Source organism: Terrapene carolina, unplaced genomic scaffold, assembly GCF_002925995.2.
Source record: "Terrapene carolina triunguis isolate 2854851 unplaced genomic scaffold, T_m_triunguis-2.0 Scaffold211, whole genome shotgun sequence".
Classification (NCBI taxonomy): Eukaryota; Metazoa; Chordata; order Testudines; family Emydidae; genus Terrapene; species Terrapene triunguis.
Window position 1 is genome coordinate 13,554,579 of NW_020664562.1, and position 15,738 is coordinate 13,570,316.

Consider the following 15,738-nt stretch of genomic DNA (forward strand, 5'->3'; position numbering starts at 1 on the left):
GTAAGACTCCAGACAAATAGCACTGTCAAATGCGCAAAGTAAACACTGAAAATACACCAAATACTTCAGTGGAACCCATCTGAGCAAAAGGGACCAACTGTGGAGAACTGATTGAAGGATTACGTCAATATTTTTTCCCCTCCGTTGTGTCAAGTTAACAGTAATTTTAAGTTTTGTTCATAATAATAGTAGGCAAAACATTTTCAGACAAGATTTTAAGTTGATATTGTATCTTTAAAGGGTCCAATTATAGTAACAAAGATACACCTTGCAGAGTTTTTATCTATAATAAATACAGATGCGTATACAGTCTATACTATTATTGTATGAACTCCAGGATTTCACAAATCAAGGTAGAAGTTTCCAACCCATATGTGTTATATCTGCTAATACTTTTATGCTGTCACTAAAAACTCTGACCTTCAAGCCACAAACTTTCTCTCTCACCTCATTTTGTGGATACTGTTTCAAAAGTTCTTTTTGCATCTCTCTTGTTTTTTTCTGTACAGAATCCAAGAGACTCTTCAGTCCTGAACCTACTCCATCATAAATGGCAAGTATAAAATCTTCCTAAAAAAATATTCAAAATATTTAATATTCAAATAATGGTTTAAAAAACGGACATTTGCATCAATGAATTTGTAACATTTTGTTATATTAGGCAAATTGACCAACACAGACAGACCAACCCTTATGCCCAACTTAGACCTAATGTTGTCAATAGGGTTCTGATAATGCTTTCCCTTTGAGAAATCTGCATCTTCAGCTCTTATTCAGATTTCTGAGAATTCTTTTTTGAACAGACTTTTACAATGAGAATATTAGTGGCAAAAAACAAACAAAACAAATTATTTTAATTTCAAACTCTGCATACAGGCTGTCATGCACAGGATTCAACCTGATTTTTTTTTTTTTTTTAAACTTAGCTCTATTGACCTGTTTTATCCTTCCCATGGTAAAACAATTTTTAATATCCAGGACTCAGTGTGAACACATAAAAGCTGCTATATCACTGCATTGAGGCCTGGTCTATGCACACATTTTGTATTAGTACATCTATTTTAGTCAGAGGTAAGATTTTTACCACAATAGTTATAATTATCCATACTAGGGTTGTATCAGTATAAAGGTGCCTTATACTGGGACAGTTTATTCCTCGTCCCATATGGCAATAAGTTATACAAATATAAAGATGCCTTATATCAGTATAATTTCAGCCACACTAGGGAGGTTGTTCCATTTTAACTATATCAGTACACTTAAATGACTTAGGGTTATAAACAGGGTTTAAGTCATTAACTTTAAAAAATGCTCTGTTGCATTCCAAAGGTGCTATGGAAGACCAAATTTTATGCTATAGATATTACATTTATGTGACAAAGATACACTGTGTTAGTGTATTAAATGTACAACTATGAAAATCTGAGTGTAGACATTTAAATTATTTTAAATCTTGCCTTCACACTACTACTGTGAAGAATATACTTTCTATAGTATTCAGAAGATACCTTTATTTTGATCCAGTGGAGTAGTCACAGTCCATAAAAAGTTCTGATATTAATCTTGAAAGGTGTTGTATCCAACAAAATTTTGTTTTTTACCTGTGAGATAGTTGCATCTTCTTTGATCTCTTCAGAAAGGTGTAGGTCAGATCCTATAAGTGCTGTCAAGTGTCCTACATGTTTTCCTGCCTGTTTCACTATTTGGATTATTTTGTTGTGTGCTTCGGTTACCATTGAGGATATATCTGAACAACAACCCTGAGAAATGAAAATAATTTAGTTAGAAAACTTCTGCAATAAAAGTGTAAATGTTTTATATGTGCAATTGAAAACAGTGTTTAAACTATCCTGAAGCATTACCAATATAAGACGGTTACTTACCTTCTGTAACTGTTGTTCTTCGAGATGTGTTGTTCACGTCCATTCCACATTAGGTGTACGCGCGCCGCGTGCACGAACGTCGGAAACTTTTCCCTCAGCGGCTCCCGTCGGGCCCGCAGGGTCTCCCTTCCCGCCAGAGCGGCGCCCCGCCCTCGCGTATATATATCCCTGCCGGCCCGACCCTCCCTCAGTTCCTTCTTGCCGGTGACTCCAACAGAGGGGAAGGAGGGTGGGAAGTGTAATGGACGTGAACAACACATCTCGAAGAACAACAGTTACAGAAGGTAAGTAACCGTCTTTTCTTCTTCGAGTGCTTGTTCACGTCCATTCCACATTAGGTGACTCACAAGCTTACCATTGGAGGAGGGTAGGAGTCAAAGAATAACTGATTGAAGCACCGCTCTGCCGACCATCGCGTCATCTCTGGTCTGATGGTGGACCGCGCAGTGGGCTGTGAAGGTATGCACTGACGACCAGGTGGCTGCCTTGCAGATCTCCTGGAGCGGGACCTGCGCCAAGAAGGCCGTCGAGGATGCTTGGGCCCTAGTGGAGTGAGCCCTCATCTGAGGTGCAGGCATGTTGGCGAGCTCATAGCACGTACGTATGCAAAGCACGATCCATGCCGACAGGCGCTGCGTCTAAACAGGTTGGCCCCTCATTCGTTCCGCAACGGCCACAAACAGTTGAGTCGATTTACGGAAAGGCCTGGTACGGTCCAGATAAAAAGCCAAGGCCCGCCGAACATCCAGGGTATGTAGGCTGCGATGGCTTGGGTCCGTATGGGGCTTGGGGAAGAACACCGGTAAACAAATGTCCTGCCCCATGTGAAAATTCGTGACCACCTTTGGGAGGAATTTAGGGTGAGGCCTAAGCTGCACCTTATCTTCATAAAAGACGGTATAAGGAGGCTTCGAGGTGAGGGCCCTCAATTCCGATACCCTCCTAGCCGAGGTGATGGCCACGAGAAACGCGACCTTCCATGAAAGGTGCGTGAGGGAGCAAGAGGCCAGGGGTTCAAAAGGCGGCCCCCATGAGCTTAGTGAGGACCAGATTGAGGTTCCACAGGGATGTAGGAGGGCGTGAGTAGGGGAACACCCTCTCCAGCCCCTTGAGGAATCGGACTACAGTGGGATTGGAGAACACGGATCTCCCCGATTCCCCAGGGTGGAACGCCGATATGGCGGCCAGATGCACCTTAATAGAAGCGGGGGCGAGGCCTTGACTCTTGAGGTGCAGCAAGTAGTCCAGAATCAGTGATATTGAGGCCTGCAAGGGCTGGAAGTGCTGAGGCTCACACCACAGGGAGAAGCGCTTCCACTTGGCAAGGTAGGTTGCCCTTGTGGAGGGTTTCCTACTACCAAGGAGGATTTGCTGGACCTCCTGAGAGCAGCTGTGCTCCACATCACTTAGCCAGAGAGAAGCCATGCCGTGAGATGCAGCGATGGCAGGTTCGGGTGGAGTAGGCGACCCCGGTCTTGGGTGATGAGGTCGTGGGTTATCGGAGTGGTCACAGACAGTTCCAACAGAGTTGTGAACCAGTGTTGGCGTGGCCATGCCGGGGCGATGAGAATGACTGTCGCCTTGTCCCTGCGGGTTTTCAGGAGAACCCTGTGGATGAGTGGGAATGGGGGGAAGGCATACCTCAGGCTCCCGCCCCACGGGATTGCAAAGGCGTCCGCCATTGAGCCCGGACTGCGGTTCTGGAATGAGCAAAACCGCGGGCACTGGCTATTGTCCTTGGTGGCAAACAGATCCACCTGGGGAAACCCCCACCTCAGGAAGATTGAACGGAGGATGTCCCGCCTCAGCCTCCACTCGTGCATGAGATAGGACCGGCTGAGACGGTCCGCCAGCCCGTTTTGGACCCCGGGGAGATATGCAGCCCGAAGGAGCACTGAATGGGCTATGCAGAAGTCCCAGAGGAGGAGTGCCTCGTGACAGAGGGGAGAGGACCGGGACCCGCCCTGCTTGTTTATGTAAAACATAGCGGTAGTGTTGTCCGTCAGAACCGACACGCTGTGTCCTCTTATGGTAGCGTGAAAGGTCTGGCAGGTGAGGCGAACCGCCCTCAGCTCCTTCAGGTTGATGTGAAGCAACTGTTCCTCCCTGGACCACAAGCCCTGAGTGCGCTGGTCTCCTAGGTGCGCCCCCCAACCCAGGTCCGACGCGTCCGTCACTTACGTCAGAACTGGTTGTGGGGCTGCGAACGGGACCCCCGCGCAAACCTGCTGTTGATCGCGCCACCAACTGAGAGCGCTCGACACCTGAGCTGGGACCGTGACGATCATGTCTAACGGGTCTCTGTTGGGGCGATATACCCGGGCCAGCCATAGCTGCAGCGGCCGGAGTCTGAGGCGGGCGTATCCGACCACGTGTGTGCAGGCCGCCATGTGCCCCAACAGCTGTAAGCAACATCTGACCGTGGTCGTGGGGAAACGTTGGATGGAGGTCACGGCGTCCTGGATAGCCAGGAACCGCAATACGGAAGACTTGCCCGTGCCGCCACTGAGTCCAGGACTGCCCCTATGAAGTCTAGCCTCTGCGTAGGGACCAGTGAAGACTTGGGCATATTGACCAGCAGACCGAGCTCGTGGAACACCCGTAGCGTCAATGTCACCTGGGATTGAACCTCGGCCTCCGACCGGCCCGCCAGGAGCCAGTCGTCCAGGTATGGGTAGACGCGCATCCTTCTTTTTTGAAGAAAGGCCGCTACCACTGACATGCATTTTGTAAAAACGCGCGGGGCTGTTGCCAGACCGAAGGGCAAGACCGTAAATTGGAAATGGCGCTGATTGACAGTGAAGCGCAGGAATCGCCGGTGGGCGGGCCGGACGGCGATGTGAAAGTAGGCGTCTTTCATATCGAGGGCAGCGTACCAATCCCCCGGATCCAGGGAAGGAATGATGGTACCAAGGGAGACCATACGGAAACGTGGTTTGAGCAAGTATTTGTTTAACTTGCGAAGGTCCAGAATAGGACGGAGGCCCCCTTTTGCTTTGGGAATGAGGAAGTATCTCGAGTAGAACCCTTTTCCTCTGAGGTCTGGGGGAACCTCTTCCACCGCTCCCACTGAAAGGAGGGTCTGTACCTCCTGCATGAGGAGTTGCTCGTGAGACGGGTCCCTGAAGAGGGACGGGGTTGGTGGGTGGGAGGGAGGGGGCGAGGAGAACTGGAGGGTATAACCTGTCTCCACCGTGCGGAGGACCCAACGGTCCGATGTTATACTGGACCAAGCACGGTAGAAATGAGACAGGCGGTCCCCGAAACACAGGGGTGGATCCGGAAAGGAGATGGGTACACTGTCCTCGATCGCAGCTTCAAAACCCTGGTTTGTTTCCCTGCTGCGGTTTGTTTTGGCCCTGATTTTGGCCTTGGTTAGGCGTATTGTTGCGTCTACGCCTGTTATCCCTACCCCGTCTGCGGTACAGTTCTTGTCGAGGGCGAGGATGATACTGCCTCTGCGGAGGTTGGGGCTTAAAAGGCTTCCTCTGTGTCACTGGGGTGTGCATCCCCAAAGACTTAAGGGTAGCCCGAGAGTCCTTGAGGCTATGTAGTCTGGCGTCCGTTTGCTCCGAAAACAAGCCCGAACCCTCGAACGGAAGGTCTTGGAGGGTGTTTTGTACCTCCGGAGGAAGGCCAGAAGACTGCAGCCATGCAGAGCGTCTCATTACGACTCCTGACGCGATTGTTCTAGCGGCTGCGTCAGCAGAGTCAAGTGAGGCCTGTAAGGAGGTTTTGGCCATCGCCTTCCCCTCGTCCACTATGGCAGCAAACTCGGGTTGTGAGCCCTGAGGCAAGGAGTCCTTGAACTTGGACACTGATGCCCATGAGTTGAAGTTGTGCCTATTCAGGATCGCTTGCTGGTTTGCGATCCGCAACCGGAGGCCTCCGGACGAATAGACTTTTCTGCCAAACAGGTCTAGCCGTTTCGCTTCCTTGGCCTTGGGGGCTGGAGCCTGCTGGCCATGCCTTTCCCGTTCGTTAACCGCCGAGACGACCAGCGAACATGGGGCCGGATGGGAGAACAGAAAGTCAAACCCCTTGGACGGGGCAAAGTACTTTCTCTCTACGCCCTTTGCAGTTGGCGCAGAGGAGGCTGGCGTTTGCCATACGGTCTTATAGTTTGACTGGACCGTTTTTATGAGCGGGAGCGCGATCCTGGAGGGACCCTCCGGGCTCAGAATGTCCACCATCGGGTCCTCCTGCTCAACCGTCTCCTCTGCTTGTAGTCCCAAATTGAGGGCTACCCGCCGGAGCAGGTCCTGGTGTACCCAATGGTCAATCGGGGGAGGGCCGGACACTGTTGTGCCCGCCACGGCTTCGTCCGGTGAGGAGGAGGAGGAGGACATGGCCTTCTGTGCGTCCTCTTCCTCCTGCAACTCCTCATCAGGTGTGTGGCCCTCCGGGGAGCGGTCCCTGCCATGGGCATGGGACGGTGCCGGGCTCGGTGCCTAGTCAGCCCTCTCCGCGTCTGGCGGCCTGGAGACCGTGGCCTCTTTGCGGGAGGCAGCTCGGCACCGTGGGGAGCGGGACCGGTGTCCTGAGGGGCCTGATCTCGAAGTTCTGGACGGCGGGCCTTGCTGGTGGTAGGTCCACGGGGTCCAGAAGGGCCACTGTCCAGGATGGTTCCAGTGCGGAGGCCAAGAGGCGTCGCGCTCTCTAGTGGCTTGCGCCCTGCATCCATATCTGCTCGAAAGGCCGGAGTCCTCCTCCGACACTACGGACGGCAACCTAGAGGGCCACGGCGGTGCCGTGGGACGGTGCCGGTCCGGGGTCGGGGAGCGGCGCCTTCGGGACCGGGAGTAGCGCCGTGCCGATCTGGATCTGGAACGGTACCGTTGACCGCGGGACCGGGAACGGCTGCGGGAGGATGGTCTTAGGAACCTCGCCACCGAAGCGTCCCGGTGCCTGCTCGAGCCGGGCTGTTGGGACGGTGCCTCGTGCGCGCTGGGGCCCGAGTGTTGTGCGGCCCTCTGCGCGGCGGGAAGCCGGGAGTCCACCGAGGCGGAGCTCGACCGGGACCGGCGCCGTGTCCGGTGCCGAGATGGCGACCGAGATGGGCGCATCATCGCCGGCTTGCCCTTGGATGCCAGTCACGGCGGAATGTCTTTAGCGCGGAGGGTGCCTTCCGCGGACAACTCAAGAGGTCCTTTGCCGCCTCAAATGTGTCCGGGGTGGAGGGCTGTTCCATCAGTTCCTCCAGCCCTTCCTCCTCGCTCGACGCGCTTATCCCGGGGCTCAACGGGCCTTTCGGCGCCGGAGCCACTGGCACCGGGATCTGCATCGGGGCCGTCACGGCCTTGGCAGCACTTGCGGTCTTTGCCGGTGCCACCTTCTTATGTGGGGAGCAACCCCGGGCCTTGGGTTGGCCCTTTGACTTAGCCGGCGAAGAAGACCGGTGCCGGGCGTGTTCTCGCCGTGACGGCACCGAAGGCTTAGTCTGCACGGCCGGTGTCGGATCGCGGACCGATGCCGGGGCACTCCGCACCGAAGTCGACGGTGCCGCGGAAAAGGAGGGCTGTAACGCCGCCTCCATGAGGAGCTGTTTAAGGCGAAAGTCTCTCTCTTTCTTAGTCCTGGGCTTGAAAGCCTTACAAATTTTACAGCGCTCCTTTTGGTGTGCTTCCCCGAGGCAACGGAGACACGACTCGTGCGGGTCGCTCAATGGCATAGGCCTGCGGCACGCGGCACAAGCCTTGAAGCCTTGGGCGTGCGGCATGCCCCGCCGCCCAGGGCCGGTGCCGGGGCAGGCCAAACACCTATCACAAAGAGGTTTTAGGTCTTTGTGAGGAACTGATTAACTACTACTACTTAACAATAAACTCTTAACACTTAACTATATTATGAACTGATAACTATCGCTAATGGCTATGCTAAGGGACACTCTCAGACGAGAGATAGAGTTGTTCCAACGTCGCCACGGGCGGTAAGAAGGAACTGAGGGAGGGTCGGGCCGGCAGGGATATATATACGCGAGGGCGGGGCGCCGCTCTGGCGGGAAGGGAGACCCTGCGGGCCCGACGGGAGCCGCTGAGGGAAAAGTTTCTGACGTTCGTGCACGCGGCGCGCGTACACCTAATGTGGAATGGACGTGAACAAGCACTCGAAGAAGAACATATCCTTATATTACTACTAAGTGGCTCAGTCATTGTCTCAAATAAAAATGGAATGAACCTCGCGACCACATACAGAAAAATTATTACAATTACACAGCAGGATTAAAAATCATGACTGCAAATACATGTTAGAATAGAATAGAAAAAATAATAAATGGGTTTAAAAAACCTATAATCAATAACTTTATATAGAATGGCACTGAACAGACAATGACAAGTCTATCAAATTAAAAAATATCTAAAGAGACAATCATTTAAAAGAAAAGAATAACCACCGAGCATACTTGTGGAAAGTGCTGTATACTTATTCATCCAGCAAAGCATTCATGGAGAAGACGATTAATTTAAAACTGGCTGTAGGCATCTTTATCATATCTTTTACCAAGTAAGCTTGTGATTATATGCATTGTGTGCCAGATTGTTGTTACAAAGTCTATGGCCAATAATATAATAAGAGTATATACATTACACAGCTCTAGATATAGTTTTAATTATTTTTCTTTCAATTATTTATATGAAAATATGGTGGATATAATTTACCTGCAACAGTAATTGTAAATAACCTCCCAAGTTTTTTACACCCTGTCTCAATTCATCAATTTTTAGGGAATCAGTGCAGTTTTGGAAACTATTAAGCCAATGCTCAGTTAGAACCACAAGTTGTTCAAAAGCAGAGGTAATTCTGATGCTGCAGGACTGAGTAGCACGATCAAGAAAGAAAACTACAAAAAAAAAAAGGAAGATTAATCAATCTCAGGTCTGCAAATGAAAGCAAGAACATTTATACTTATGTGTAAGACATGACCGAATATCAGTGTAGAATATTTTGTTTATGTTAGTAAAAATTAAGCTTACAATTATCTTGACTTTCTTCATCTTGTTGTTCATAGGCATTTGAAATGCCAGTTACTCCAGTATAAATAGTAAGCAAATTAGTTAGGAGACTATCTGCTATACTCATTTCTTCTTCATGATTCTGTCCTAGTAAATCCAAAGCTGAACCAATTAATTCTTTGCAAATTCCAGGTAGAAATGATTCAGAAGAACTTGAACATATGCTGCTGGATTTATTGACTGAACCTGTATTAATAGAAGAGCAACATGAATTAAAAGTTCCTTACAAAAGTAGCGGGTCTGTTAGACAAATGTATCCTCTTATGATAGTTTCATGTTGGTTCCTTCTCTCTACTATCTAACCTGAAGGATGAAAATAATTATGAAAAATAAATTAGACATACTTCTGTTGAGAAAATTTAATCCCATAAAACTTTCTATTAGTTAAACGAAAAAAGCATGGAAAGAAAATAAGCGTATTTTAAAGTGAAATAGATAGTAATATACGCTATCACAAAACTATTCTTTCCAATTGCACTTATCAGTAGTTATGATAAAATAAAAGCACAACTGATCTAAAATGAGTGAATACATACAAGTATAAATATTTGGGAGACTCAGGTAACTTATATCTGAAAAACGTATGTTTTACAATTTTAATTTCTGAAATTTGTAACCACAACCAGAGACAATGTCAGAGAAGTTGAGTAACTAGCAACAGCTAAAGCAAAGAATCACTCAGTGACTGTACTGGAATTAATAGTCTCTGGTACAGCCAACACTAGGCGCTAGGTGACAGCATCATCCTAGCTAACCTTCAATGGCTAAGTGTAGCGAGTTTCCAGCCAAAACTCTCAGCATGATAGGCAGGAGCCTTGCTCATGAGGGTTTTACCCTCAAGAAGGATGACACAAAGATTTAGGCAAAGAAATGTTGTAAGGTCTACAGGCAGGCACGGGAACACCCACTACAAATATGAATATTTTACTTGTAAAATGTCAGGCTTCTCATTTTCTTTACAATAAATTCTCAAATTATTACACAGGCATAAATTACTATTAATAATAATAAGCTATATGTTTCCAGCTTCTCAGTATGAAATAAAAGGTAATCTGCAATACAAAAAAAAAAGCACCTGATAAGTGCGATGTGTGTAGAGTCTGGATTGGCTGCAATTTTATATCAGACAAACATCCAGAAATTCTCCTGTTCCTCATGAAACTTCTGCTCCTAGAATATGAGGGCATGGAGGGGAAACACAAGAGAGACAGATCTTTATTTAGATTTATTCCAGAAGGTCAGTGGAAAATTGCAGACATTTGCCCTCAGAAAGATTAGTGAGAATCCCACTTATCTTTCAGTGACCGGATCAAAACAGCACAGACTATAGGTGTACCAGTCATCACTGTCCCCTTACATATGAGCCAGGAAATAAAGATCAGCGTTGATCCTCAGTTAATGTAAAGTGTCATACTTCCATTTGAGTCAATGGAATTATGACAATTTACCTGAGCTGACTATCTGCCCCTACTCTCCAACTAGAACTCCTGTGTGACTCACTCTTATTACACTGGACCCTCTTCAATTTGATTATATAAGCAGGAATGATGATCAATTAAAATAACAGAATTTACCCTCCTCAAGAGTCTGCTTCCTCCAAGTTCAGTTCCTTCCAATATGAATGAACAATGCATTAGCCCAGTGGTTCTCCACCAGGTTTCAGGGTGTCTGTCAAGCAGGACCAGTGTTGGACTCACCGGGGCCCAGGGCAGAAAGCCTAAGCCCTGCCGTGCAGGGCTGAATCCCAGGGCCAAGGGCCCCACCACACGGGGCTGAAGCAGAAGCCTGAGCAACTTAGCTTCACAAGGCTCCCTGTCGTGTGGACCTCTGGATAATTGCCCTGCTTGCTACTCCTTAATGCTGGCTCTGGCTTTTATATGCAGAAAATAAGTTGTTGTGGCACAGGTGGGCCATGGAGTTTTTAAAATCACATGTTGGGGGGGCCTCAGAAAGAAAAAGGTTGAGAACCCCTGCATTAGCCTACACACCACCCTATCTACAAGTCTCACCCTCAATCCTAGAATTCTAGGAGAGGGTGGCTATCTTGACTCGGCCACAGAAAATGGAAATAGAACTTCTCTTTATGTGCCTGCACAGCACAGACCTTGTGTTCTGAACATAGTACTTCAGCAGGCATCCAGGGAAGAGGCTAGACTAACCACGGAGATCTTGTCTTCTCTAAAAAAAAAAAAAAATTTTTTTCCTTAAAAACCATATATTAGCTAACACATGGTATCTACCATGTGGCAAAATCCTAGTGCCAATTTTCACATCCATTTGCTGGGCAAGATAAACCTTAGACTACCTCCTAGCTAACACGCAGTAAAAAACCTCCAACCTTTTTACCTACAGTGGGCATACCCTGAAAAGATTTAGGACCATAGGGGCATGGACACAAATGGAATGCCATGTTCTTCTACTTATCCCTCTACCACATGGCTCCCTAAGGGAGGGCAACTCTAAGCACCATGCTCATTTGGTCAGAGTCCCTGCTAAGTAAAAACTCCCCCCATCATAAACATTCTGCTTAGCAATGTAGGTGGCTCCAGATGCGTCAGACTTATTGATAGCAGGTGTCCTTACATTCATATAAACAGCAGTATGCCCCCCACTTAGCTATGTGAGGTTCCTGGTGCTATCCAGACAGATCAAATATACTAACACCATAGTGTTATCAGAGTTTATGAGGAAACACCTGCATACCTTGGAGGCGGTCAGTTTAGCTGACCTTAGATTGGGGCAAATTCAATTAAGTCAACTTGAGATATAGACAGTACCTGAAAATCTCAAGTTAAGGGGATTTGCAACAGAACGAAGCCCAGTAGCCATACCTGGATGAATAGTCGTCAGACTCTGAGCTCTTCCTCTGTAGAAGCTGCTGACTGAGCTGGACTGATCTCTCTTTTTTGAACAGAAACTAGACTAAATGAGGCTCAATTTTAATAACTTATAAGGCCCCCATTACTTTACTATCTGAGAATCTAACAGTCTTTAATGTATTTATCCTCTCAACACTTCTGTGAGGTAGGGTAGTGCTATTATCCATATTTTACAGATGGGGAACTGAGGCACAGAGACTGTGACCTGCCCAAGGTCACACAAGAGGTCTGTGGCAGAGCAGGGACTTCAACCCAGGTCTCCCCAGTACTAGGCTAGTGTCCTAACCCTTGGACTATCCTTCCTTTCTAAAGCTTGGAGAAAACAAAGGACTGCTTCCTCCCTGGTTCATAGGGCTTAGCAACATGAAACCTGGTCCTGCCCCTTTAGAGAAAAGGCTGATTTTTCGACCCTGTCAGGAGAAAATAACTTCATACAATGAGCCACCTACTTTTCTTTTTAAGGGAATAAGTGACAAGAGCTTTGCTTTTCTCTGTGTCTATTTGCTGGTTTAACAAACTTAACACCACATGTCAGGGGTGGCATCAAAGGACACAAAATGCTTTTTCAAAAACAGAAACTGCTAATTACCCAAATCCACACATTTTCAAATGAATTCTTACTCGCTCTCCATGCCATGAGGTTCAGTATTTTCTTTTCCCCCTGCTATAATCAGCAACATCACAAACTCCTACATAGCATATTGAATTCAATTTCCTTCACCATTAGTGATGTCACCAAGCGTTACAGAAAAAACACAGAACCTTGAACTCAGGCATTGACAGTTCAAAATCTTTTTCTTTCAATTCACTTTTATACAGGATATTGTTTAAAATAGGCAGATTAAATACACAACTGAGACTCTGACAGTGCACAGGAATAGCATTCCATTACTGCCCAGCAAGCAACAGACCAGGAAAGCTGTTGCCGTTCCAACTTTATTCTATTGTTAAACCAATATTTAGACTAGAAATAAAGAAACTGCCTGTCAGATTCCTTTTAAAGAACTTTTATTTAACCCCAGGGTAGAATTTACTTTGGGCTGTCAACAACGCATATAAAGATTTACAATCAGCTGAACTAAACTGCTTTACTGCAGAATAACAGTATCATATCTGTGCCCAGTAGCAAAGCCATAATTAAGAATCTGTCAGCATTTCCATTATAAGCTACTATTTGCAGGAGTTTGCAATTCAGTCGTAAACACTGTTACAAGGCTAAAACTTCATGTACAAGGTCTTGGCTCTGCTGCAATTTACTTTTTTAAATATGATGCTTTTAAATTATAGAAGTGTAAATAAAACCTTCCGAACCAGACGCTATTTTGTACTGCTGATAGCTAAAAAATTGTTTTAGAACATAACATATTTTTGGTTTTTTTCACCTTTCCCCAAACCCCCCCCCCCCCCCCCAGCTTCAAGATTTAGGATATGGACCTGTCAATCAATTAAAAAAATGAATCATGATTAATTGTGTTATTAAACAATAATAGAATATAATTTAAATATTTTTGATGTTTTCTATATTTTCAAATATATTGATTTCAATTACAACACAGAATGCAAAGTCTAAAGTGCTCATATTTATTTTTGATTACAAATATTTGCACTGTAAAAAACAAAATAATATTTTTCAATTCACCTACTACAAGTACTGTAGTGCAATCGCTTTATCATGAAAAGAGAACTCACAAATGTAGAAGTAAGTACAATAAAAACCTGCATTAAAAAAATAAAACAATGTAAAACTTTAGAGCCTACAAGTTCACTCAGTCCTACTTCTTGTTCAGCAAAACACTAAGAAAAACAAGTTTGTTTACATTTACAGGAGATAATGCTGCCCACTTCTTAATTACAATGTCACCTGAAATTGAGAACAGGCATTTGCATGGCACTCTCGTAGCCAGCATCGCAAGATATTTACATGCCAGATGCGCTAAAGATTCATATGTCCATTGATGCTTTAACCACCATTCCAGAGGACAAGCGTCCATACTGATGACGGGTTCTGCTCAATAACAATCCAAAGCAGTGTGGACCGATGCATGTTCCTTTTCATCATCTGAGTCAGATGCCACCAGCAGAAGGTTGCTTTTCTTTTATGGTGGTTTGGATTCTGTAGTTTCCGCATCAAAGTGTTGCTCTTCTAAGACTTCTGAAAGCATGCTCCATGCCTCATCCCTCAAACTTTGGAAGACACTTCAGATTCTTAAATCTTGGGCCAACTGCTGTAACTACCTTGCAGTGAAAGTGGTCTTAAAACAAACAACATGTGCTGGGTCATCATTCAAGACTGCTATAGCAAGAAATATATGGCAGAATGCTGGTAAAACAGAGCAGGAGACATACAATTCTTCCCCAAGGAGTTCAGTCACTAATTTAATTAATGCATTTTTTTTTTTAAATGAGCATCATCAGCATGGAAGCATGTTCTCTGGAACGATGGCCGAAGCATGAAGAGGCATATGAATCTTTAGCGCATGTGGCACATAAATATCTTGCGACGCCAGCTACAAGAGTAGCTCCGAATGCCTGTTCTCAGTTTCAGGTGACATTGTAATTAAGAAGTGGGCAGCATTATCTCCCGCAAATGTAAACAAACTTGTTTCTCTTAGTGATTGGCTGAACAAGAAGTAGGACTGAATGGACTTATAGGCTCTAAAGTTTTACATTGTTATGTTTGAGTGCAGTTATGTAACAAAAAACCCCTACATCTTTAAGTTCCACTTTCATGATAAAGAAATTGCACTACAGTACCTGTATGAGGTACACTGAAAAAATACTGTTTCGTTTATCATTTTTACAGTGCAAATATTTAATAAAAATAATAAAGTGATCACTGTACACTTTGTATTCTGTGTTGTAATTGAAATAGATACATTTAAAATGAAGAAAAACATCCAAAAATATTGAATAAATTTCAATTGGTATTCTATTGCTTAACAGTGCGATTAATTTTTTTAATAGTGATTTATTTTTTGAGTGAATTGCGTGAGTTAACTGCGATTAATCGACAGCCCTAATTTAGGATTATAAAGTAACTGCTGTGCACGAAAGATAACTATTCTCTTTAGTTAGATTTACTGCTTACTTGATAGTCCACAATGTTGAAGATATTATAGCTTTACAATGCCCACTCAAAAAGTCATAAAAAATATATTGTACCTATATACACTAAGTCTGCCTTTAAAGGTACCCTTTTTTATTTTTTCCATGATGCATGAATGTGGCCTGAGGTTGTGGTTTGGGAGGGGGGGGTTTTTTTTTTTTTTTTTTTTTTTTTTTTAAAGTTCAGGTATCAATTCATGCCCCCACAACCTTAACTCTGCCCCTCAGAGCTGGCAATAGCCACTGGGAATTATCTGCATGTACTCCAGCTTTATTCACTGTATTAGGTATAACTGTACTGAATGGCGGAGGAAGCTGTAATAGCTTGGAAGAGCTGTGATTCTGATACAAGGTGTCCTGGGAGACTGCGGCCCTCTGGGGGTGGTGTGAGCCCCTCTCCCTGACCCGTGTGTCACAAGTTTTCACAAGTTTGAGCTTTGCTGAACTCAATATGCTGGTAGGGCGTTATCACCAGGCAACCTTAACTCTGCATTAAAGTTTGGGGGTGGAGGTTTTTTTGCACATTTAATAGATATAATGGCAAACCACTCCTAGTATAGACATGGTCAAGTCCATGTGACTGGTTCCTCTTAAAAAAAACAAAACAAAACAAAACAAAAAAAACACACACACCCCACCACACCTCTAGACAAACATTCAATCTCAGGAATTAAATTGATTGCTACTTTGTAAAGGTAAGTCTGGACACTCCCCAAACTATCTTAAGTCAATTGTCAACCAATTAGGTAAAAACTTTAGTGCAGACAAGCCTTAAAATAGACCTCCAGCAAAAGTAGTGCAAGAGTCAACATTCTTGATATCTCCAAGGGAAAACATAAGGAAAAAAAGCATTAGAAAAAC

At 45.5% G+C, this 15,738-nt stretch overlaps 1 protein-coding gene across 1 annotated transcript in view; it reads right to left on the reverse strand.

Annotated features, from left to right (window-relative positions):
* Positions 1–15,738, reverse strand: part of KIF14 (kinesin family member 14) — a 92,371-nt gene that overhangs the window by 18,504 nt on the left and 58,129 nt on the right. Inside the window, exons 22-26 of the mRNA XM_024213054.2 lie at positions 9,969–10,063; positions 8,855–9,079; positions 8,540–8,721; positions 1,602–1,760; positions 448–570 (exon numbers count right to left, since the gene is read on the reverse strand). Coding sequence (XP_024068822.2) covers positions 448–570; positions 1,602–1,760; positions 8,540–8,721; positions 8,855–9,079; positions 9,969–10,063 — 784 coding nt within the window. The remainder of the gene's footprint in view (positions 1–447; positions 571–1,601; positions 1,761–8,539; positions 8,722–8,854; positions 9,080–9,968; positions 10,064–15,738) is intronic.